Source organism: Lemur catta, chromosome 3, assembly GCF_020740605.2.
Source record: "Lemur catta isolate mLemCat1 chromosome 3, mLemCat1.pri, whole genome shotgun sequence".
Lineage (NCBI taxonomy): Eukaryota > Metazoa > Chordata > Mammalia > Primates > Lemuridae > Lemur > Lemur catta.
Window position 1 is genome coordinate 14957725 of NC_059130.1, and position 22210 is coordinate 14979934.

A 22210-nucleotide genomic window follows, 5' to 3' on the forward strand; every position below is an offset into this window, starting at 1 on the left:
GCACTCATTCGGAAGTCATGCTACCTGAGTTTAAGTCCTGGGCCTGCCACTTACTGGCTGTGTGATCTCAGGCAGATTACTTAACTGACCTGTTCTTCAGTCCCCTTAAAACGAGACAAGTAGTACCTCATTGATAGGATTGTGGTTGGCTATAGGAGTGGTCTCTAGCTGTCTGGGACCTGGCTCTGGGGTGATTCAGGGCTTGGTGTGGGAGAGTTTGACAAAGGACATGGTTGGGCGTGTGGGCTCTGAATTGGCATGCTTGTATAGCAAAGACATGCTCACAGGGGAGTCCTTTGCTGTCTCTGGGTATTAGCTAGTCCTGGGAGGGGAAATAAGAAAATACAGTGGATATTCCAGCTTATCTCTGGACTAAGCTTCCTGCCCTCCCTGGCAGAGTCAAGAGCTGTGTCCCTCCTGTGCCCACAGCCCCTGCCCGTGAGCCAGGTCAAGGACTCACGCACCGAGACTGTGCTTAGCTGCCCGCATGTCTGTGTGTCCCACCAGACTGCGAGCTCCTGGGGGCAGGGGAGAGCCTTACTCATCTCTGCATGCTCAGCGCTTGTCCCAGGGGCCAAGTGACCCCTTGGCAAAGGGGAGGAGGTGTAGCTGCGGGGGCCACAGCCACTGAAGGTCCACATGTAGGTCTTCTGGGCACTTGTTTTCTGATTTCAACTACTGGAGACCTCTTCTGGGAAGCAAGTTCCATGACCTGATTCACATACATCGTGTGTGTGTGTGTGTGTGTGTGTGTGTGTGTGTGTGTATTTGTTGAGTGAATGAAGGCATGAATTTAACATTTACTGAGTGCCTGTTGAAGGTCAGGCATTGTTCCAGGTGTTTAGAGTTACCGAGATAAATAAGACAACATTCCTGCCCTTGAGTTCACTGTCCGGGGAGGCCGATGTGTCAGCCATCACTGGCAGTGAGATAAACGCTGAGAACGTGCACAACTGAGGAGCACACTGCTGGGGCGGAGTGGGCGGTTACTGCAGGCGCTTGGGTTGGCTCACAGCACGTGATTGCCGGCTTCCACTATATGGGCAGTAAAGTGCAAGCTCAATTCCCCAGCCTATGCTGCAGCTGGGAGCTATGAAAAGGAGTGGCAATGAGTAAGGCCCGAGCAGAGGCCGACTGGCACTGCTTCTTCCTGCTCCCCCTTCTTCCAGCACTGAGACTGGATGATGTTTGGTGTTGTAGCTGGCATTTGCAGCCAGAAGGAGAAGGCCAGATATTGCAGTGGTGCCCACTGAGCCAATACCATATACCTCTGGACTTCCTGTTTTGTGAGAGAAATAAACTGCTATTCATTTAAACCACTGTTGTCAGGTTTTCTTTTACTTGCAGCCAAGCTCATTTCTGACTGATCTCATAGGAAATGTAAGAAAAGGCTTCACACAGGATATATCTTTTGGGCAGGATCTTGAAGGAGATCCCCAGGTAGAAACGAGGGAGAAGGGCATTTGGGCAGAAGCAGAGCACGGGTGAAAGCACAGTGTGGGGAGAAGTTGCGCTACACTGAAAAGAATCAAAAAGTATTTGGGGTATGAAAGATTCTCCAAGACAGAGGGGTGGTGTGGAGGGTGTTCCAATCTAAATGAAGCACTGTAAGAAGTGTGGAGACAGGGATGTGCGTGTCATAATTGGGGCATGCACGTTTGTGCCTGGCTCCTGTTTGCAAGGCTGCAGAGAGGCTGGGAAGGTGGGTGGGACCAGACCCCCAGTGGTTAGAAGCTTGGTCTGCAGCCTCTCTGCTGGCAAAAGCTCCTGAGCTGGGCGTGGCCTGACAAGGTGTGAATGGCCAGCCTCTGTGCCTCCCTCTGCTTGGGGCTGCCCACCCTGCCCAGAGTCCTTCGTAGCCGTAGCCGTGGGAAGTGCCTGTCTCCTCTCTCCCATCCTTCTCTCCCTTCCCATTCAGGACCTGGAATGGGCTTCACCACCCCTGTTTCTCATAACTAATAAAATACTCCCCGGTGTGCAGGGTAGGACTCACACCCCGCATCTTCTCCCAGGCAATTCCCTGACGCATTGGGCAGAAATTTCCAGGGCTCAGGCTACTTAACGTAGAACAAATAAAGGTGCAGGTTTGGAGGCTGAGAGCTGTTCTCACCCAAATGTTCCGCTGACGGCGGTGGGTGGACAGGACATTACACCACTCACGGGGTCATTTTGGGAGGAGAAAGGGAGACGGTGGGGATTTTTACAAATGTGCAGGACAGTCTTGCCAGGTCTTCACCCTCCTGGGGTCCTTTCTACTTGAGCCACTGCCCTTTCTCTGTCCTACAGTAAATGCCCCAGGGCCCCTCGATCTTTAAGCCTCTGAGCCTTGTCAAGTGCGGACATGATTCAGTTGTCTTTGCTGAATTGCAGAATTTTGGTGCCGGGAGGTGATAGAATTAAAAGATGTGCAGAGAGTCAAGCAGACCCAAGTTTAAATTCCAGCTTCGCTTGTTATTAGCTGAGTGACTTGGAAACTTCATTAAGTGTTCTGAGCTCCTGTTTAAAGGAGTAAACGCATGGGGTCAGACACTAAGGAAGCATTCCATAAATGTTATAGATTTTTAGTGTGGCTCAATCATATTTTGAGAGAACTATTTATGCTTTTTAAAAAGTCCTTCCATTTTCTGTCTCTTCCTCATTAAAGGAAAAGACAGCTTTGCCTCTCTTTGCCTCAGGGGAGGCGTGGGCAGAGCAGAAAGCAGAAGGGACCTGCAGGGTTTTCAGGGCGCTGTTGCCTGAAGCCTAAGCCTGTAGGAGAACACAACGCTCCTTGGAAGACGTGCAAGGAAGAAGCAGGGGAGACGGGCAAGTCTCGAATGGCAGGGACCCAGACCCTGCTCCAAGGTGGTGGCCCAGGGAGGTAGCAAGGCTAGAGACAAGTGGTCGTGGGGCTAGTCTGGGGGAGTATGACCAGGGCAGCTTCCAGAGGTTGGGTTGGCCCAGGCGCGGCACAGAGGCAGCAGGGGCTGGGACAAGGACAAGAAAGACCACTGGGCCCAGCCCTGTGACTTGGCACGCTGGAGAGTCACCTGGGCCAGGCACATCTGCCGGCCACTGCACAAAAATGACCAATATTAATTTGCCCCATCCTCAAAGGACAGGGACACACTGCAGAAATTCAACTGATTTATAGAAGAGGAAAAGAACTGCTGCCTTGCACACAACTGAGGTTCAGACCAGCGCCCTGAGCTTGTAAATCCTGCATTTTACAGATGAGGAAATGAGACGGGAGAACGATGTGACTCCTTTAAGGTCACACAACTGCAGTCATCTATGACCCCCATTTGTAGAAGGCCTAACACATGGCAGCACTTCATACTCTGATCTTTGATCCCCACATGACCCTCTAAGTACCTTTTCTCTCACTTATGGAAGAGGAAACTGAGGCACAGAGAAGTAAAGGAACTTGCACAAGGTTATACCACTGTGTAGTTGACAAAGAGTTAAGCCCAGGACGGCCACCCACGCACATCCCAGGGGGCCATGCTCCTCTGCCACCTGGCCCCTGGCAGCAGGAGGTAACACCTGTTTGGATTTCCTCCTAAAGCACTTTTCACAGCAGGGTCACATATTGGATCCAATCTGTTCCTCACCTGACCGTGGGCTCCCTAAGGGTAGAGATGACGGGAGCTATGTCTCTGTGTGTCCAGTGCAGGCACATAGAAGCCGCTTAAGAAATTGCCTTGAACTGGCTTTGTTGGGGCTTATATCTGAGTGGGGGTCACAAGCTTGTGCCAAGCGGGGTGTCCCCAGGCTTTGAATTGTTGTAGTCACTTTTGTGGGTCAGTCCCTAGGCACAATGAATCTTGACCAAGGAGAGTCATCCCCATCTGGCACCAGGTCACCAGTGATAAAATCTTATCGTGGCTTTTCTAAAAGCTTTTTGCAGTTCGTGGCCTGCCCGCAGTCGATAAGGTCTCCTAATGATCTGTGCTCTCTGGGCGGAGTTCCTGATAGGGCCCACTCGGATGCTGTTGGAATGACCCCAGTCTTGTGAACAGATGCAGAGCAACCAGTGCTCAGGGATCTTTGATTCCTGGCTTGAGGTCACCTTTCAGTGGTAGAGGCGGCTGAGTTTGACATCTAGGGTCAGCATGCAGGGCAGTTTGCTGCTAGGTCAGGCTGGGCCACTGGGGACATGAAGCTGAGTGGTGCAGCCCTCCCCACACCCCTCCCCGCCCTCCCTCCTGGTGTTGCTGACCCCCAAGGGTCCTGGCTCCAGATGCTGCAGGCGGAGCCCACTGCCCCTGGGCGTGACAGTGCCCGGAGGTTGGGAGGAGCGAACTGGAAGTAGAGCTGCCTCCAGACCTGACATTGTAAACTGACGAAACTTCCACGGCGGCCGGGCCCCGCAGTGTAGTGTGCAGTGCGTGGGACCAGGAGTCTCAGGATAGTTTCGAGCTGGCCTCATGAGAGGCAAGCCCGCTGACCAATCTGAGCATCCATCTCCTGGTCTGCAGGACATCATGAAGACATTGCCGGCCACTTCTCTGCTACTCCTCAAGGGTGGCGGCAAGGCCATTCATTCATTTGCTTAACCAGACATTTGTTGGGCATCTATTAAGTGTCGCGCTGGTGCTAGTGTGTGGGAGGAAGCGCTGCTCAGATGCAGGGACGTGGGACAGGGCATGCAGGCCTTGGCTTGGCAGGGCAGCGTCCGCAGGGAAGAAAACAGGAAGCAAGCTGTGGCCCTCAGTGTCGATTTTGCTCTCCACTTCCCTGGTTTTTGGGGAGGGAGGGTGCCACAAAGGCAGCTAGATGTGCTGGTGACCACCTCCAGGGCGTGAGAGCAGCAGTGTCCTGGTCTTCCGGGAACCTGGCCCTCAGCTTTGAGAGGGGACGTGGGTGGAGGCGGTGTTGCCAGTCATGGTAGGGATCGGATCTGGCCGCCTCTCTAACTTCTCCTCAAAACACTCAGTTCTCCTGTCCGAGTCTGAGCCTGGCCTCCTGGGGCCCTTACAAGTCAAATGCATGAAACTTCAGAGTCTGTCCCTCTCGACAGTGCCCCCACCTGCCCTCTCTTCCACTCCCGCAGGCCTCTTCACGTGGACACCTGTTCTGGCGTCGCCTGCTGGCACGTGCTCTCCTGCACTCCCGTGGGCCTGAAGCTGTTGCCTTTCTATTTTGCCCCCTTATCCTGACCTATTCCTGATTTTCCAGATTTAGCCTCCCCTCATCCCTGGGGTATGATGTCCACCAATTTCATGGCTGTGGTCTTCTTTTTAAATTTCAGCATATTATGGGGGTACAAAAGTTTAGGATACGTATATTGCCCTTGCTCCCCCTTCCTGAGCCAGCGCTTCAAGCGTGTCTATCCCCCAGACGGTGCGCATTGCACTCGTTACATATGTATACACCCATCCCCTCCTCCCCTCTCCCATCTGCCCGACACCCAATTAATGTTACTCTTGTATGTGCTCTTAGGTGATGATCAGGGAAACGAGTTTGCTGGTGAGTACATGTGGTGCTTTTTATTTTTCCATTCTTGGGATACTTCACTTAGTAGAATGGGTTCCAGCTCTATCCAGGAAAATACAAGAGGTGCTATATTACCACTGTTTCTTATAGCTGAGTAGTACTCCATGGTATACATATGCCACATTTTATTAATCCACTCATGTATTGATGGGCACTTAGGTTGTTTCCACTTCTTTGCAATTGTGAATTGTGCTGCTATAAACATCCTAGTGCAGATGTCTTTTTTATAGAATGTCTTTTGTTCCTTTGGGTAGATGCCCAGTAATGGGATTGCTGGATCAAATGGTAGTTCTACTTGTATCTCTCTAAGGTATCTCCATATTGCTTTCCACAGGGGTTGCACTAGTTTGCAGTCCCACCAGCAGTGTATGAGTGTTCCTGTCTCTCCGCATCCACGCCAACATTTATTGTTTTGGGACTTATTGATAAATCACAGCAACAAGAAAAATAGGTAAATGGGACCTGATCAAATTAAAAAGCTTCTGCACAGCCCAAGAAATTGTCACGAGAGCAAACAGACAACCTACAGAATGGGAAAAAAATCTTCGCATGCTACACATTGGATAAAGGGCTGATAACTAGAATCTATTTAGACCTCAGGAAAATCAGCAAGAAAAAATCAAACAACTGTATCAAAAAGTAGGCAAAGGACATGAACAGAAACTTTTCAAAAGAAGACAGAACAGAGGCCAACAAACATATGGAAAAATGCTCAACATCTCTAATCATCAGGGAAATGCAAATCAAAACCACAATGAGATATCACTTATCTCCAGCGAGAACGGCCTTTTTCAATAAGTCCCCAAACATGGCTGTGGTCTTTTGCTTCTTGTCCTGAATCTCTCCGCTGCAGGCCTGAGAGAATGTCGGGCCTCTCTGGCCGGGGCTCTGGGAGCCTCTGCTCCACGCGACCCTCTGCACATGTGCTTCTGAGGAGCTTCCCCTGCACCCTTGAGTGGGACTGACCTGTTCCCTACCCTGTCACTGCCATGTTGCCCTCTTTCCCCTGTGTGTGTGACACCCGTCTGCCTTTCTGGCTCAGCTTTGCCCAGTCCTTCCAATTGCTACCGTGATCTGGCGCTTACCCCTCACCTTCTCCACACCCTTCTAGCATGGCGCCAAGGGCCCACGTCCCCCGGGCATGAGCCTCAGGCCCCCTCCCCCTTAGCCCCTGCCCTGTGGGATGTGGGGCACTCCTGCTCTGTGCTCTAAACTCCGAGCCCCACTCTCGGGGTGACCGATTGAACAAGCACTCTCTGCTTCAGGTGCCACTTTAGGATTAGACTGAGCCCCGCCCACCTCCCGGCAAACGGGGCTGGGGGAGGTTTCTGGATAGGAGAGGCAGCAGCTTCCAGGGAGGTCAGGCCCGGGCAGGGCAGGCAGGTAGGGTAGGAGTCGGGTCTGTGTGGACAGGCCTCTTACAGGGCATACGGAGGACCGTGAAATAGGTTTCTGGCAGCAGCCCCAGCTGTGTTGGCTCCAGAAGGGGCGAGGTTTGGAAGGGGAGATCAGATCAGAGAAGCCCCTGTTGACCTTTCCAGCCTGAAGACCAGGCGGCTGTCCCCTTCAACTTTGAAGTCCCTGGGGCAGTGGAACGTGTGATCCTTATTAGCATGGGTCTTAGGTACTCCGGGTGCTATCTCACAATGTCTGTGGCGTGGCCTGAAGGCAGGGGCTGTCTCTGAAGTCTGGGCTCCCAGCCGGGGTGAACCCTTCTCCCTCTATAAAGGCCGCAGGGAACGGGCACTGGCTGGCACAGTGGCGGCCCGTGGTGCGGGATGAGGTGCCTCGTGGCGCTCTTTGCAGTCCTTGCTCTGTCCCAGGGCAGTGAGATCACCAGGCGGGTGTCGGCCCCCCGGGGAGGGGAAGGGCAGTTCGTGCATCCTCTCTGGGAGGCCCTGTCCCCGGCCTCCCAGCCACTGTTCCCCTGCGAAGTCCTGGGAGGCCATGCTGCATGTTCCCAGGATAATGCCCCCCATGCTGAGACCTTTTCCTCCCAGTGTGCCCTGCACGTCAGGGTGTGGTGGAAAGACAGGTCACACGGGTAGCCTGGGGACATTAGGGCAGGGCTTCTGGAGTCAGAGTGCCTGGGATTCGATCCCCAGCTCCATCACTAACTTAACTCTCTGTGCCTCAGTTTCCTCATCTGTTGGAAAATTAGGATAATAGTCATGGCCATTTCATAGGGATGTTACAAGGATTATATGAGTTGATATTTGAAAATGCTTCACACTGTGCCTGGCACACTGTAAGAGCTATATATACATTTGTTAAACAAAATAAAGTTCTCTGTTGTACCAAGTCCTTTGTGGGTGAAGGTCCCAGGTTCTCCTCCAAAAATCATAACCGATGTATTGAGTATTTGCTGCTAGGTACCAGGCACTTAATTAAGTCTTTATTATGCTATCACTAATCCTCATGGGTTAGGTAGATACTAGTATTTATATTTTACTGATGTGAAAACTGTTATTTAAGGGCCCCTAGGGAGGGTCTTTGAGCTGCCCAAGCCACATGGCTGGTAACAGAGGAGCAGGGACTTGGCCCCGGGGAGACTTGTACTCTGACCTTGATGTCACACTCCCTCCAGGGGCTAGGTTGGCACTCTGTCAAGCCCTGAGCGTAGGGAAGCCAGAATCCCTGTCTGGGGAAGCTGGATCCCTGAAAAGGGGTCCATGTGTCTTTGAGTAGCCAAGGTTCTCTGAAAACAAAGTTCTTCCAAGTCCCAGGCATGCCTGTGGCCCCAGCACAGGGAGGCAGGGCTGGAGCAAAGAATCCATGGTGGGTGGAGCCTCCATGTAGGGCCGCCCTCCTGGCTCAGCACGAGGTGGGGACCACCTTCTGGCCACCGCTGGCTTTCCTCTCCGAGGTCTCGTGCTGGGCAGGTCAGCTGAGCAGTCTCAGCTACAGCCCATGGGAGTTCCCAGGCACGCAGCAGTTAGGTCCGGCCAATCAGACACTGCAGCTGGAGCCACACAGAGAACACTTCACAGGCCTGGCCGTGGGGACATAGGAAAGGGAGCTGTGGGCTTGATCTCAGGAGCTCAGTCCAGCCTCCTTCCTTTTGTGCTGAAGTCCTTTCCCACCATCAGAGATGAAGTCCTTTGTAAGTCAGGTCCCAGCTGACGTCACATATGAGGGCTGGGGGTGAGGGGCACCCGAGGAAAGACCGTAATTCACATACAGCCTGCTCCATGTGGTCGTTCACGGTGTGAACAACATGAGGAAACCCGCTCTCTTTGTGAGTCTCAAAACTGCTGCCATTTTACTGCTGTCAGAGCACTTTCACACGTGTAGTCTCCAGCCATTCTTTAAACCAGCCCACCAAGAGGGACCACGTGATTCCTAGAGGTGGAAGGGGCTGTGGGAGCTGCCAAACTACTTCGGTCCACAGGAGAGGAAGCTAAGACCAGAGAGGTTGGGCCACCTCTTTGGCAAAGGCAGGGTCAGGAGAGTGGCTGGAAGGCGGGGGGTTAACCTATTTCATAGAGGAGGGAGTTCAGGCTGGGGGTGGAGGGTGTTTTGGGGAGCCTGCAAAGGGAAGGTCGGGGGACTTGGGGAGCCTCTAGGGGGTAGGTTGGGGACTTGGGGAGCCTCCAAGGATGAGGTTGGGGACTTAGGTAGCCTCCAAGGATGAGGTTGGGGCCTTGGGGAGCCTCCAAGGGGGAGGCTGGGGCCTTGGGGAGCCTCCTAAGTTGCCACAGACAGAACAGAGCCAGGTGTAGAGCCAGCTTCTGTTGTTCCGCTCTTGACCTCTCCCTGTTGATCTGCCTCCGTCATCCAATACCTAAACTTGACCAGGAGGCCCCTGGGAAGCTCTCTGAAGAATTTCCACCCACTGTAGGGAAATGGCTACCCAGGGAGTGGAGCGAAGGGTTAGCAAAGGGTGGGATCATCATCATGGCATTAGCCAGAGTGTGGGAGGCTGCGTTTTGCCCTCCAGGCAGCGGGCTCCTGGGGGTAGAGACTGCATCCTTTTCTCCACTGTGTCCCTGGGTCCTGCACAGTGTCTGGCACGTAGTAGGTACACAGCAAGAATCTGGTGACTGAACGAGCGGCAATGTGCTTAGTGTCTTTCAAACTGTGGGTTGCGAAACTCATTAATATTTTGTAAAATGCATCTGGAGGGTTTCTACCAGCATTAAAAAAAAAAAAAAAGGAATAGAAAACATCAGAGTACATTGCGTTCTGTAAGGATAGGCACTGATTTGAGAATTGATGTAAAATACATTTCTTATATTGGGTTATGATAAAAAGAAATGTTTGAAAGCCATTGGCCGGGGGTCAGCGGGATACTGGCCGGAAGGCTGGGCTGGGAGGAGCAGTGTGGGGAGTGATTTATGGAGCCCAGAGGCTCTGGGCCCTTCTGGGAGGCTGGGCGGCCTAGGAGAGACACCCACGCTCAGCACAGATTCTGCCCATCTCCTCAGGATCTCTGCACAAAGGGAAGTCGCTGAGGAGGGCCCTGCAGGACGTGGGCTCCCGGGGGACTTGCTGAGGGAACACCAGTATGCAAGCAGACCCATGTACTCCAACTTCAGCAGGTCTCTGATCAGCTACCTAGACGTGAGAGACTCTGCCAGCCTTTCCACTCAGCCCGCCTCCCACGGTGCTTCCCTCTTTCGGGAATCTGGGTGCCTGTGGGTGGGGGAGGCCGGATCCCTGCCCTCAGCAGACCCAGCAAGGGCCACCGTGAGGAGGGTGTGAGCCCAGGCGACCTTCCTCACACAACATCCCTCTGGGGAGCATCGTCTGCTCCCAGATCCAACCTCACGCCTGCCTTTCCCAGCCCAGGGAGACCGTGTCTTAGTCTAGGCTCAGCAGGAACGAGGACAGCTGGTGCCAGTCTGTAGCCGTCCGGGACATGGCGCCATCTTCCTCTTCCTCCCACCCAGGGCCCATGCAGGAATGTCCCTTGTGCCCTCCTCCTTTCTGGAGCTTGTCTTTCTCTCATCTGTCACTCTTGATGGTAAACAACCAGGCTTTTCTCTCTTCTGTGCTCTCATTTTCTTATCTAGGTCATCTTCGCCTCCCACCCCCAGTTCTGACAGCAGGGAGAGCCGCTGGGGAGGCAGGTGTGGCAAGGACAGCTTGGCTGGGGACTTGGGGCACTGCACGTAGCTGATGCCCTGCCTCTCTGTCTAGTTCTTCCTGCCCTGGCGGGGGTGGCCCAGTCTCCCTCCCAGGCTGGATTTATGTTCTGGGCCAAGGTCTGCCTCTGAGGCTGCTTCCAGCACTGGCTGTAGGGCTTGTGGGAGGATCAGGCCAAGCTCGGCTGGGGGCGGGACCCTGGGGCAGGGGTGCTGGAGAAGAAGAACCCGCCCCAGTGTTCCCCTTCCCTTTCCTCCCCCTCCACATCCCAGGTCTCTGCACAGGAAGCACAGGGTCTCCAAAACTGCCCACGCTCCACGCCCAGCATCAGCTCTCCCCTCCCTCCCTCTCCGTCCCGCCTGCCTTTGACCCAGTGCTGTCTGTCCTCAGTGCGAGTACTTCGGGCAGATCGCCGTCGGGACCCCGCCCCGGGCATTCACCGTGGTGTTTGACACGGGCTCTGACACGGGCTCCTCGGACTTCTGAGTGCCCTCCATCCATCCACTGCACCAGGAATGCCTGCCGTGAGTGACCTCCCTCTTCCGCCCCACCTGCCACGCTTGGTCCCGTCCTCCTGGCTGTGTCCCGTCTCTTCACTTGACCTCCCAAATGGCCACAGACTGGGAAGCTTTGAAAACCACGGGTCTAAGGTAAAAATTAGAGAATGCTAGTTTCTTGGTGTTGTTTTTTTTTCTTTTGGCCTCTACTGGGAGCCAAGGCAAGCTGCTTACCCGCCTGGGTCCTCAGTTTTCCTTTCAATAAAATGGGGCTACGACATGCCAGCGTGAGCTGGGAGAATAAAGTGAGAGGGTCTATTGCTAACGATGAGTAAACACTGAACTTGTGTTAATCATTTATTTTTCCAGCAATCCTGGGAGGGTGGTGCTCTTTTAATCCCCATTTTACAGATGAACAAACCAAGGCGTGGAGAGGGAATGGGACTCGGCTGAGATTACTCAGCTGGTAAAAGTAAAATGTCCGTGGAAACCACAGGGAGGGCTTTTTCCTTTCTTTTTTTGTTTGGAAACTACACGGGCAGCAGCGGGTTGAGCTGGGTTGAGCCGCAAAGAATAATTTTCTTAGCCTGTGGGGCTAAGACCGTAGAGAGAAGGGGCTGCTTATTTTCTGTAGCGAGAACAGCCAGTATCAGATGATGCTCTTTCAAGGCCTGGTGGGGGCTGAAGCCCTGCTGTCGCTGTGGGTGGCGAGAAGACGCTAGGCGCCCCGCTAACGCCCGTCTGTGTTTTAGAAAACCACCACGGCTTTGACCCGTCCAAGTCCTGCACCTTCCAGATGCTGAGCAAGTCCCCGCCCATCCCGTACGGCCTGGGCAGCATGCGGGGCTCTCTGGGCCACGACACTGTCACCGTAAGTGGGCTGCGGGCCGGCCGGCGCTCCCGTCGCCTTTGCCACCGGCGGCTTTCCCTCCGCCAGGTCCGGGTCCCCACCTCCTGGACCCCTTTTCACGCGTCCTTGCCACAGGTAGTTCAGAATTAGGAGCTTGTCCCAGCAGCAAGCTCTTCAGTGTCCTACATGTGATCTTGTTTTTAAATTTCATTCTTCTGACAGCCCTTTGAGGAAGATATTTTTATTCCCATTGTTCAGATGAGAAAACTGAGGCTCAGAGAAGTTGAAAACTTGCCTGAACTCACACAGCGGGCACCTGCAGGTGCTGAGCGCCAGACCCGCGTCTCTGGCTCTCTGAGTAGTGCTCTCGGCTAGACCTCACTCTCTCTAAGTTTGAGCAGCCTCTGGGCCTCCCCCTTCCCCTTGCCTCCCTTGGCCTCAGAGTACCTGATACAGTGGTGGGAACTTAGTAAGTGCCCAATGCATGTTAGGGTCTTTCTTTCCTTCCTCATATGTCATCCAGGATTAAATACGGAGCAATATCACTCTGTGTGTATCACCTTGATCTTCCTAGGGTTCTTCCTTGGGTCTGGCTGAAGTCTCTCTTGCTTTGAGTCCAGCAGAGCACAGCCCTTCTCTGCTTGCATCCCTTTCCTCAGCCCCTGCCTTGGCAGGCCAGGTGCTCAGGCCTCCCCAGGAGTTAGCACCAGACAGCCGCGGCCTCAGAGCCTCTTGCTGGGGTGGTCCAGCTGTCAGGCCTCTAGAAGGCTAATTCTCCTGCCCGGGGGCCCTACCTCCTCTGCTGTCAGGAGCCACTTGCTTTCGTCTTTGCTGTTTTGGGCGCGTCTTCGCTGGAGAGCTGGCGCTGTGCTGGCAGCCTCAGCTGTGGTGCGCTGGGCTGCTTTTACTCACTGCCCTGGGCAGGGGCCAGGGAGACAGCCCTGGGGTCAGCCCCCAGCGGTCTCGCGTGGGAGAGGGAGGGTGTGGGCTGGCACGTGCCGGGGAGCCCCCGGCTGGTTTGGCAGCTGGCCTCGAAGGCCCTGCTCTCTGCTTGTTTGCACCAGAGCTGGCTGGTTTCAGAGCGGGGACCGAGTGGGGAGGTCATCCCAGCTCCGTTTCCAGCAGGAAGGTTTGGGGGGAGGAGGGAAGGGTGAAGTTCTGCAGGCCTAGCCCAGGGCCTGGCTCCCATGATGGGGCGGTGTTGGGGCGGGAATAGGGGAGGGGCTGTCACCAGAGCCATGGGGAAGGGGGCTCCGAGCACAGGCGTGGGAGACGCTGAGCTCTACTCAATCCAGGGTCTCCTCCCACCCAGGAGCTCCCTGAGGAGGGGTCCTGGGTGCTAAACTGAGGGGGGAAGGGCCCCCCGAATGGGCTGTGGTCAGGAACAGGGCTCTGGGGAGGATGCAGCAGGCTTTTCTCTATAGAGGGGGGTGACTTTGGGCAAGCCTCAGTTTCCTCATCTGTGCAATGGACATAATAATACCTCGGAGCACTGTGGTAAGGAATAAACGCACTAATTGTGTACTATCTGTTTGTCATTTCATTCCCCATGCCCTATCTGTTCACAGATGCTGTTGACCCTCCCTCCCAGGCCAGTGAGGGTCTGCCCGCTTCGTACCCTGAGACTCTTGGCTCCTCCTCCACTGCCTCCCACCTGGATGACTGGAGTAGCCTCCCAGTGGGCTCCCTGCTCCTGCCATGTCCCCTCACCATCTGACACAGGAGCCAGAGGGATGCTTTAAAAAGTCCTGTCATGCCCTCCTTTGCTGGAAATCTTTCTGTGGCTCCTCGCTTGGACGGGATAAGAGGCTGTACCCCGGCCTGCAAGGCCCCCCGTGACCCCCTGCCCTCCTCTGCCCCACCCCACGCACACCCTGCTGGGACCGGCCACCTCCAGCACCCCCTGGGCCTGCACTGCACTCCCCAGACCGCCGATGGCTCCTCCCTTCCCCCCAGTCTGCCCCATGTCACCGTGCGTGAGGCCTTCTCTCACCACCCTGTTGCCCTTACCCTGAGCTGGTTTTCTTCAGAGTGCTGACATGTTCCACTTTGCTTCTTCTTAAAACTTACTTCCTATCTCCTCCCTGGAATATAAGTTCCTCCAGGGCAGGCGCTTTCTTTTGCTCATTGCTACGTCCCCAGGGCCTAGCACCCAGGAGACCCTCCGTCTGTTTCTTGGTGGAAGGAAAGCATGAACCCATTTACTCTCTGGCACTTAACCGTCGTTCACTTACTCGTTCCGCACATGCCTGTTGGGCTGAGTCTGGGAATGGAGGCTGCAGGGATGAGCAAGAGGGACGAGGGCCTGTCCCAATGCTTACACTTTGCGGGGAGACAGTGGACACTCACGTAAGATGACTGTGCACAGTGCTGAGTGGCATGAAGAAAACAAAACTGGCAAGTGTGAAAGAGGATGTTTGGGGGCGGGAGATGGATTCAGTGGACATCGTGGACATGATGGCCTGTCCCAGGCTGAGGCCTGACTGACACGATTGCAGAAGCCACGCCTCAGAAGATCTGGGGGAGAGCATTCCGGGCAGAGGGAGCAGCAAGTGCAAAGGCCCTGGGGCAGGATGGGTTGGTGCACTGGGAAGAAGAAGACCAGCGTGTGTGGAACAGGGTGAGTTACGGGGCAAGAGGGGTGACTATGAGGAGTGAGAAGCAGAACCAGAGTGCAGGGGGACTCTAGGACAAAGGTTTCATTCTGAGCTCCATCGGGACCCACTGGAGGGTTGTAGCAAGGGTGGCATGACTTGATTTCCATTTTTAAACATCCCTTTGGCTGCCCTGTGTGAAGGGTGGATTATAAGAGGGTGCAGTGGAAGCAGGAAGCTTGGTCCATTGCAGTGGTCTGGGCTAGAGACAGCGGTGGTCCGAGTAGGCTGGTGGACACACTGGCCATCGGGGAAGTGGGCAGACTAAGAAGCTATTTTGGAGTTAGCGTCTTCTTAGCGTAGTGCCAATAAATGTTCAATAATCAAACATTTAGAAATGCTCCATGTGTGTTCAGTGCTAGTGTTATTTAGCCTAAGCTCTGCCTTGAAGTGCAGGTTTTATAATTCCATTTAACAACAGGGGGATTGAGGCTCAGAGAAGTGCTTGTCCAAGGTCATACAGTTGGCACATGGAGGAACAAGGACTCACACCTGGGTGTTGGGGACATAAAATGTGTGTGTGTTCTTTATGGACTCTGTGCAGCCTCCATGGTGTTTTTGGCAGACGCTCCAGGCGCAGCTGATGGGGGCCACAGCCTGCAGAGGGCCTCGGAGTGTCCCTGGTCCTCCCTCCTTGTTTGGGCTCATCCCCAACTTTTGCACGATGAGCACCATGTCTGCGCCCAACACTGTGTCCTCCCGGCCCCTCCTCCCCGGCCTCATCAGACCAAGTCCTCAAAACTGCAGCACTGACTGCTGGGAAAGAGGAGTTATTTTTTTCTCTTAAGCTCAAAGAACTACGTTGCCTGTAAGAGGGAAGGAGGGCCAGCGAGGCTGAGACTCTGATACTGGCTCTTGACTCGGGACTCGTGGCCCCCACCCTGGGACTTTTCTGTCTCTGGCTGCGGAGGCACCCAGCGGAGGTCATTACGACTGTCTTGCAGGTCTCCACCATCATGGACGCCCACCAGACTGTGGGCCTGAGCCCCCGGGAACCTGGCTTCATTTTCACCTCCTCCGAGTTTGCTGGGATCCTGGGGCTGGCGTGCCAGTCTTGCCTCCGACTACTTCATGCCCGTGTTCGACAACATGATGAACAGATACCTGGTGGCCCACGACCTGTTCTCAGTTTACATGGGCAGGTAGGAGCTGTGCCCAGCCAGGGCCTGGCTTTGATGCCCTGTTAAGGACTGTTGGCTGAGGAGACTGTCCGCCCCCTGGGGACACTGCCACTCAAGGGTAGTTGCCAGCATGCAAGCAAACTTCCTTGTTTCCAGGCACATCCAGCTTCTTATCCAAAGTCCCCAAATATAGTCACTGATACAGCCCGAGTTCACGGGGCCAAAATTTGACTTTCATTTCTGGCATGTAAAAGACAAAGCCTGATCTCATCTGTGCGTAGGGGCTTTTAGCTTCTTTTTTTCCAAAGTGACAAGGCTTCAATAACTATTTGTTGATATCATTGAGATCCACAGACTTCTAGCACCGACTCCAGGAGTCTAACCTTTTCCTTTCACTAGGGAGGAAACTGAGGCCTGGGGTGGGGCCAATGCCCTGGGAACTAGTGGCTGAGCCAGGCTGGAGCCCAGGCCTCCTGCTCCCAGCCCAGTGCTCCCTACTCCACCTCCCCACTGCACGTGAGCTACAGGGGGTGGGCGGTGAGGGGGAAGGGCCCACCTCCGGGAGGAGGGGCTGAGGCCGGGAGCCAGGCAAGGGGCTGCCCGGGGCTTTCCCTCGCTCAGTGGCCATTCACTGGGCCCTTGCTAAGGCAGGGCTATGCCCGAGGTGGGCGTAGATGGCAAATAAGACACACTGGGAGTTAGCGATTTAGCAGGGGGAACGGACAGCACACAATACACAGCTGCAATGGGAGAGTTGTCATGAGGGTGCTGCAGGCGTGGTTTGGGGGTGTCAGAGGCTTGCAACAATGGGGAAGCCCACGCTGACGGAGGTGGCCAGGGCAGGCTCCCCTGAGGGAGTAGGGGGGGCATCCAGGTGAGACAAAGGGACAGGGCAGCGCATTCTAGGCCATGGGGACAGCATGTACCAGCGCCTGGGGGTGGGATGGGGCTTGATGAGTTCCAGGGACCAAGAGCAGCAGCATGGGAAGCAGGTGAGGTGTGGGAAGCAGGTGAGGTGTGGGAAGCAGGTGAGGTGTGGGAAGCAGGTGAGGTGTGGTGTGCAGGTGAGGTGTGGGAAGCAGGTGAGGTGTGGCGTGCAGGTGAGGTGTGGGAAGCAGGTGAGGTGTGGGAAGCAGGTGAGGCATGGCGTGCAGGTGAGGTGTGGGAAGCAGGTGAGGTGTGGCGTGCAGGTGAGGTGTGGGAAGCAGGTGAGGTGTGGCGTGCAGGTGAGGTGTGGGAAGCAGGTGAGGTGTGGCGTGCAGGTGAGGTGTGGGAAGCAGGTGAGGTGTGGGAAGCAGGTGAGGCATGGCGTGCAGGTGTTTCTCAGCCAGCCCCGGAAGGAACCGAGGGGCTTTGGGCTTGGGTGGCAGTTTTAATCCGAAGTGTGGGACCTTGTTGGAGACCCCCTCTCCTACTGGGGGCAGAAAGCCCTGGGTGGTGGGTGTGGGGAGCGGGGGCAAAGGGAGACAGCTGGGATCACCCAAGGGTGGCCGGGACAGAGCCTGGCTGTCCCGGGACGGTGTGTGGGCTGTTTCCTCCCCTTACACAGTGGCGGCTGAGCTCGGGGCTCCGGGTGCTGCCAAGCCCAGGGTGGGGGTGAGGGCCACAGCGCTCAGGAGAAAGGATGCTGCTACTGACACCAGAGGGAAGCCCCACTGGGGAGGGGGAGGGCGAGGCTGGGAGAGCTCACCTGAAGCCTTCAGAGGTGGGGGTGGGCTGGGTCTCAAGGGCATCTGCCCCAGGGAGGGGCTTCACTGAAGCAGGGAGCCTTGTCTTGGTCTCAGGAACGACCAGCAGAGCGTGCTCACGCTGGGGGCCGTCGACCCCTTGCAGTCCGCCGTGGACAGGTGGGTGAGCACAGCTCTGGGGGGGCCCCGTTCCAGGACGGCTCCAGGTGTGGGAACAGGAGGACTTGGTGTCATGTCTGGGCTCTGAGAAGGACTGTGGCTTGTAGGCCTGTCCCTCAGAATCTGAACTGGACACTTCCAAGGCTGTGTCAATGCTCACGTTCACCTCTGCTTTGCTGATAAGCCGAGCTGCACTCACGGAGCACTCACTACCTGCTAGGCCACGTGCTGAGCGATTACCTGACTGCCTCACTGGCTAAAGCCCCGCGAAGCGGGTGCCATTGTCATTTCCATTTGATAACGTACCAGCGTCAGGTTTGGACCTCGCAGCCCTCCCTTGCGGAAGTCGAGGAAGGGGCTGTCGCTGCACCCATTTTGTAGACGAGAGCCCGAGTACGCAAAGGCTGCGAAACTCGCCTGAGACGTTCGGTGAGTAAATGCCAGAAGGAGAACTTGAAGCAGATCTCAGGCAAGTAGCCCAGTACTCGTTCTACCCCTTAATGCATGTGAATTTGTTGTTTTATTGTGGTTTCTGTCCCACGGAAGGTGGAAGGTGGGATGTCCTCAATTTAGCCACTAAGTTGGGAGAGAATGGCTTTAGGTCTTTTCTCTGGGCTCAGAGAGTTTTGGGGGCTCCAGGAAAGGACCCAAGGGAGGGGCTGTGGGGGTAGTTGGGGCTTTCCTCCCTGCCTGGGGATCCTGGCAGGGGAGAGTAGGAAGGGCCGGGTGGGGGTGTGTGTGTGCCTTGAGGCCATCCTGTTTACCCTCTGCAGTGTCGCCATAAATGGTGTCATGATGGCCTGTGACAATGGCTGTCAGGCCATCCTGGACACGGGTACCACCCTGCTGGTTGGGCCCAGCAGAAACATCCTCAACATCCGGAAGGCCATTGGAGCCACAGAGGGCCAGCACGGCCTGGTAAGGCCAGAGCCTCACCCCAGCCATCCAAGACCCCCTTAAAGTGGGGGCCCCTTTCACACGGAAGAAATGATACAGGGGAAAGGTGAGGGGCCCATTTCTCAGCAGAGGTTGGGCTTTGGCTTCGGCCTGTCATTGCTGCTGGAGCTCCCTCGCCTCATGCAGCGGCCGCAATCTGACCTCCTGGTCCTCTGGGAGGGCCGTGCCTTCCCCGACGTGTGGCCTTTGCTGTGCCCGGGTCCCTCCTGCGCCATGAGTCCGTCCTTCTTCCTTCCTGGCAGCTAAGTGCTCCCAGTGTCCTTGCCCTGGCCGGGCCTGGGGGTGGGGGAGACACGGAGGTGGACCCCTTTGTCCCAAGCTGGGGTCTTTCCCTGGGTTGACCGACAGCTTGTCCCCCTCAGTGTGACTCTTTTGAGGACCGTATCTTGGGACCAAAAGACAAGAGCCCTCTGAGGAGGTGGGTCTCCACACCCCATGGCCCACCGGGTGCAGAGGAAGGGGTCCTGTGCCGCCAGGACCGGGTGCCTCTTCGAGCCAGGTGACACCCCCGCCTCCTGTAAGGGACCTCCCTTGGCTCTTTAGTTTGACATCGACTGTGCAAGCCTGAGCAGCATGTCCAAGGCTGTCTTTGAGATCCAAGACAAGGAGTTCCCATTGCCACCCACTGCCTACACCAGACAGGTATGTCTCAGGGAGGGGGCCCTGGGCTCCTCCTGTCCCTTCCTCCCCGTCCCTCCCCAGCTGGGGCCCAGGTCAGTGAAGTGGGTGAAAAGAGGTGGCATGGACTCCATGGCGAATGGTGGGGGGCATTCCTGTAGACTGACTGGCCCTTCTGAGTGGGGCCATGTTGTCCTTGGGCCTCATTTGTGGCCACTACTGTCTCATCCCGGGAGAAATGGGGACCAGGAAGGACAGCCCACTGTGGCTTGTGGGGGTGTAGGTCCGCAGCTCCCGGGGGGAACCTCTATCCACTGCTCAATCTTCTAAGCCCAGGGGCCTAGAGTGCTGTCCAGGGTTTTCTTAGCTAGCCTGGACTTTGTGGGGACTCAACTCTTGTCCCCACTGACCCACTGGCCTCAGCTTTGACCTAATTCTGAGCTCCCTAAACTGGTGAGGCCTCCTGGTCCTGCCTCAGCCCCCAGGCTGTTCCGGCCAGTCACCAGACAGCAGGTGCTGAGGGCAGAGGGCAGGGGCCGGGGAGGACGGTGACAGGGAGGGGTCCAGTGAAGGAGACCAGGCTGCATCTCCAGGACCCCACCTGGTGATCTTGGGTTAAGTCATTTTATTTTTTGAATCTCAATTTCTTCATCTGTTGAATGAGATGAATCTGATAGTTGTTTGCTTACCTGGGAAAGTGATTTCAAGGATAAAATGAAATAGTAGGGGAGAGTAATTGTGGGGTGGGTTGTAAAACACCCGTCTTTGGGGCATCTCAGCCTTGCCTTTCCTGGGACCAAGGCTCCTGTTCCAGCAGTTTCCAGGGTGATGATCATTCCCAGCAGTGGATCCTGGGGGACGTCTTCATCCGGGAGTACTACAGCGTCTTTGACAGGGCAGACAACCGCGTGGGGCTGGCCAAGGCTGTCTGACTGCACCACTGACCATGCACCGTGCTGTCCTCAACCACGCACACACATGCACACACATACATGCACACACATGCACACACACATGCACACACATACATGCACACACATGCACACACATACACACGCGCACACACACACGCACATACACAGATCAGGTTTTCAGGCCGGTGGTTCTCAATAAACACCACATTTCTGCAAAGCCCGCCTTCCCTTGTGATCGCCGGGGCTGAAGCCCTGCACCACCATGGGGGTGGGCTGTGACTGCCAGGTGCTGTGTGGCCAGAGTGGGGGCCACACAGGTGGGGGAGGGCTGAGGGTGCAGCAGGTGGCTGGAGGCTTCCTCGAAGGCAATGGCCATTTCAAGCTGAGGACAGGGAAGACCAAGGCATGGCTCACCTACCTGTCCTCCCACGCTAGGTCTTTCTGGGAAAAGGGCACAGGAGGGGAGACCGTTGCAGGACAAGACTTGTTTGGACTCGGGGATGAGTGTCAAGGGCTTGGTGGCTTGAGCCTGGGTGGGATACCTGGCCACCGGCGGGGAAGGCCCTGGGTCTGTTAGGAGAGGGGCCTCATAGCCGTTGGAAGAAGACAGGTGGTGGAATACGTGGGGGGTATCTGGGAAAGATCTGGGGGTCTTGAGGTTGTCATTCACCCTGAGGAAGAGCCACAGTCCAGGGTCCCACCCTCAGTCTCAGGGGCTCAGGCTCCACCACGGAGGGCAGGCCTTGTGTCAAAGCCAGATGCCAGCGCTGACATTCCCCGTGGCCGCCCAGGCCCACGGAGCCCTGCACACTCTCTGGGGAGAGGCCACACGGGAACCCAAATGTTAGAGGGGCACACAAGGGGATTCAGGTAGATTTAAGAGGTAGACTTAAGGTAGATTCAGGTAGATTTAAAAGGTTTTTCTCAGCGATGCTAATTTGAGGGCCCTCAGCTACGGTGGGGGACAGGTGGACAAGGCTCTTGGGGAGACCATAGTGCTTGGGTGTTGGTAAGGGAAACCCCCATCTATTACCTGGCACGGCAGCCACCTGAGACCCCCACCCCTCACGGAAGACCCGCATCAGCATAATCCTAACCTATCACCTGACCCATCAACTAATCTATTACCTGGCGCATCAGCATAACACTAAACCTATTACCTGGCGCATCAACATAATACTAACCTATTACCTGACACATCAACTAACCTATTACCTGGCGGGCATTAGCCACCTGAGACCCCACCCCTCGGACCACCCCAACTTAATAAAAGTGGGAAAAATCATGTAGAGGGGGCTCAGAATTTGGTGGCGAGACCCCTCTGAGCCCGCCGGCGAATAAACCTTGATTCTCCGACTCTCCGTGTGCCGCTGGGTTTGTCCTCGGGACCACCCTCTGTAACACTGGCTGTAGCAGCGTCAGCTGGGCAGACCCCTGGACAGCTCTGTGCTGGGAGCTGCCCCTTGCTGTGGCGCCCCTGCCCCTCCCTGATCCCGCCCACAGCCTTGCCCTGCGGACAGCTGAGGAGCAGGTGAGCAGGGGGCGTGTCACAAGGGGCCGGGAGCTGCGGGTCTGGGGTGATGCTTCCCAAGGGAGACTGTCCCATAGGAAGAGGAGTGGGCGTGGGGCGGGGAGACGAGCAGGGGCTGGCTTCTTCCTCCCAGTGGGAGCTGCCCGTGGGGTCCTGTTGACCAGTCATCTGGGGGCATCTCCTGGGGTCTTTCTCAGCGGGACCCAAGGACAGACAAGACGAGGGACCCAGGGCAGGGGAGCTGCTGCCTGTGGTGCCTTTCTGGGCCTGTGGCCGTGCAGGGAAGGAACGGGGCGGGGCTGTGGTGGGGGGTCGTAGAGGAGGAAGACTCAGGCTGCAGTCCGGGTCAGCCGAGGAGCCTGGGGTGGGTTGGGGCAGAGGCCAGGGAACATCCCAGGATGTCAGAGTCAGAGGGTGTTGCCAGGAAGGAACAGGCCTTGGTGTTTGAGCCTTGCTGGGTCAGGGCTGTGAGCCTGGTGACCAGGAGCATGTTCTGGCTTTGGCAGAGTCCCCCAAGCCTCGCTGTTCTTCTCTAGGACCAACACTGCTTGTTTGCCAAGAATGAGACAGAATTGGGCCACTTTCATTATTTTTAGGCTTCTTGTAGATTAAAAAAAAATGCTGAACAGGCTCACAAAAATTGTGTTATGTATTT

At 55.7% G+C, this 22210-nt stretch overlaps 1 protein-coding gene across 1 annotated transcript; it reads left to right on the plus strand.

Moving 5' to 3' along the window:
- Positions 1 to 7256: 7256 nt before the first annotated feature.
- On the plus strand, positions 7257 to 20126 carry LOC123634755 (chymosin-like). The gene is given in 13 exon segments (XM_045546490.1): positions 7257 to 7496; positions 8066 to 8072; positions 9906 to 9944; positions 9947 to 10041; positions 10957 to 11055; positions 11057 to 11090; positions 11816 to 11934; positions 15512 to 15612; positions 15614 to 15709; positions 17473 to 17520; positions 18249 to 18453; positions 19036 to 19134; positions 19890 to 20126. Coding segments are annotated over 13 exon segments (1335 nt in total). The 3' UTR covers positions 20043 to 20126.
- Positions 20127 to 22210: the final 2084 nt, after the last annotated feature.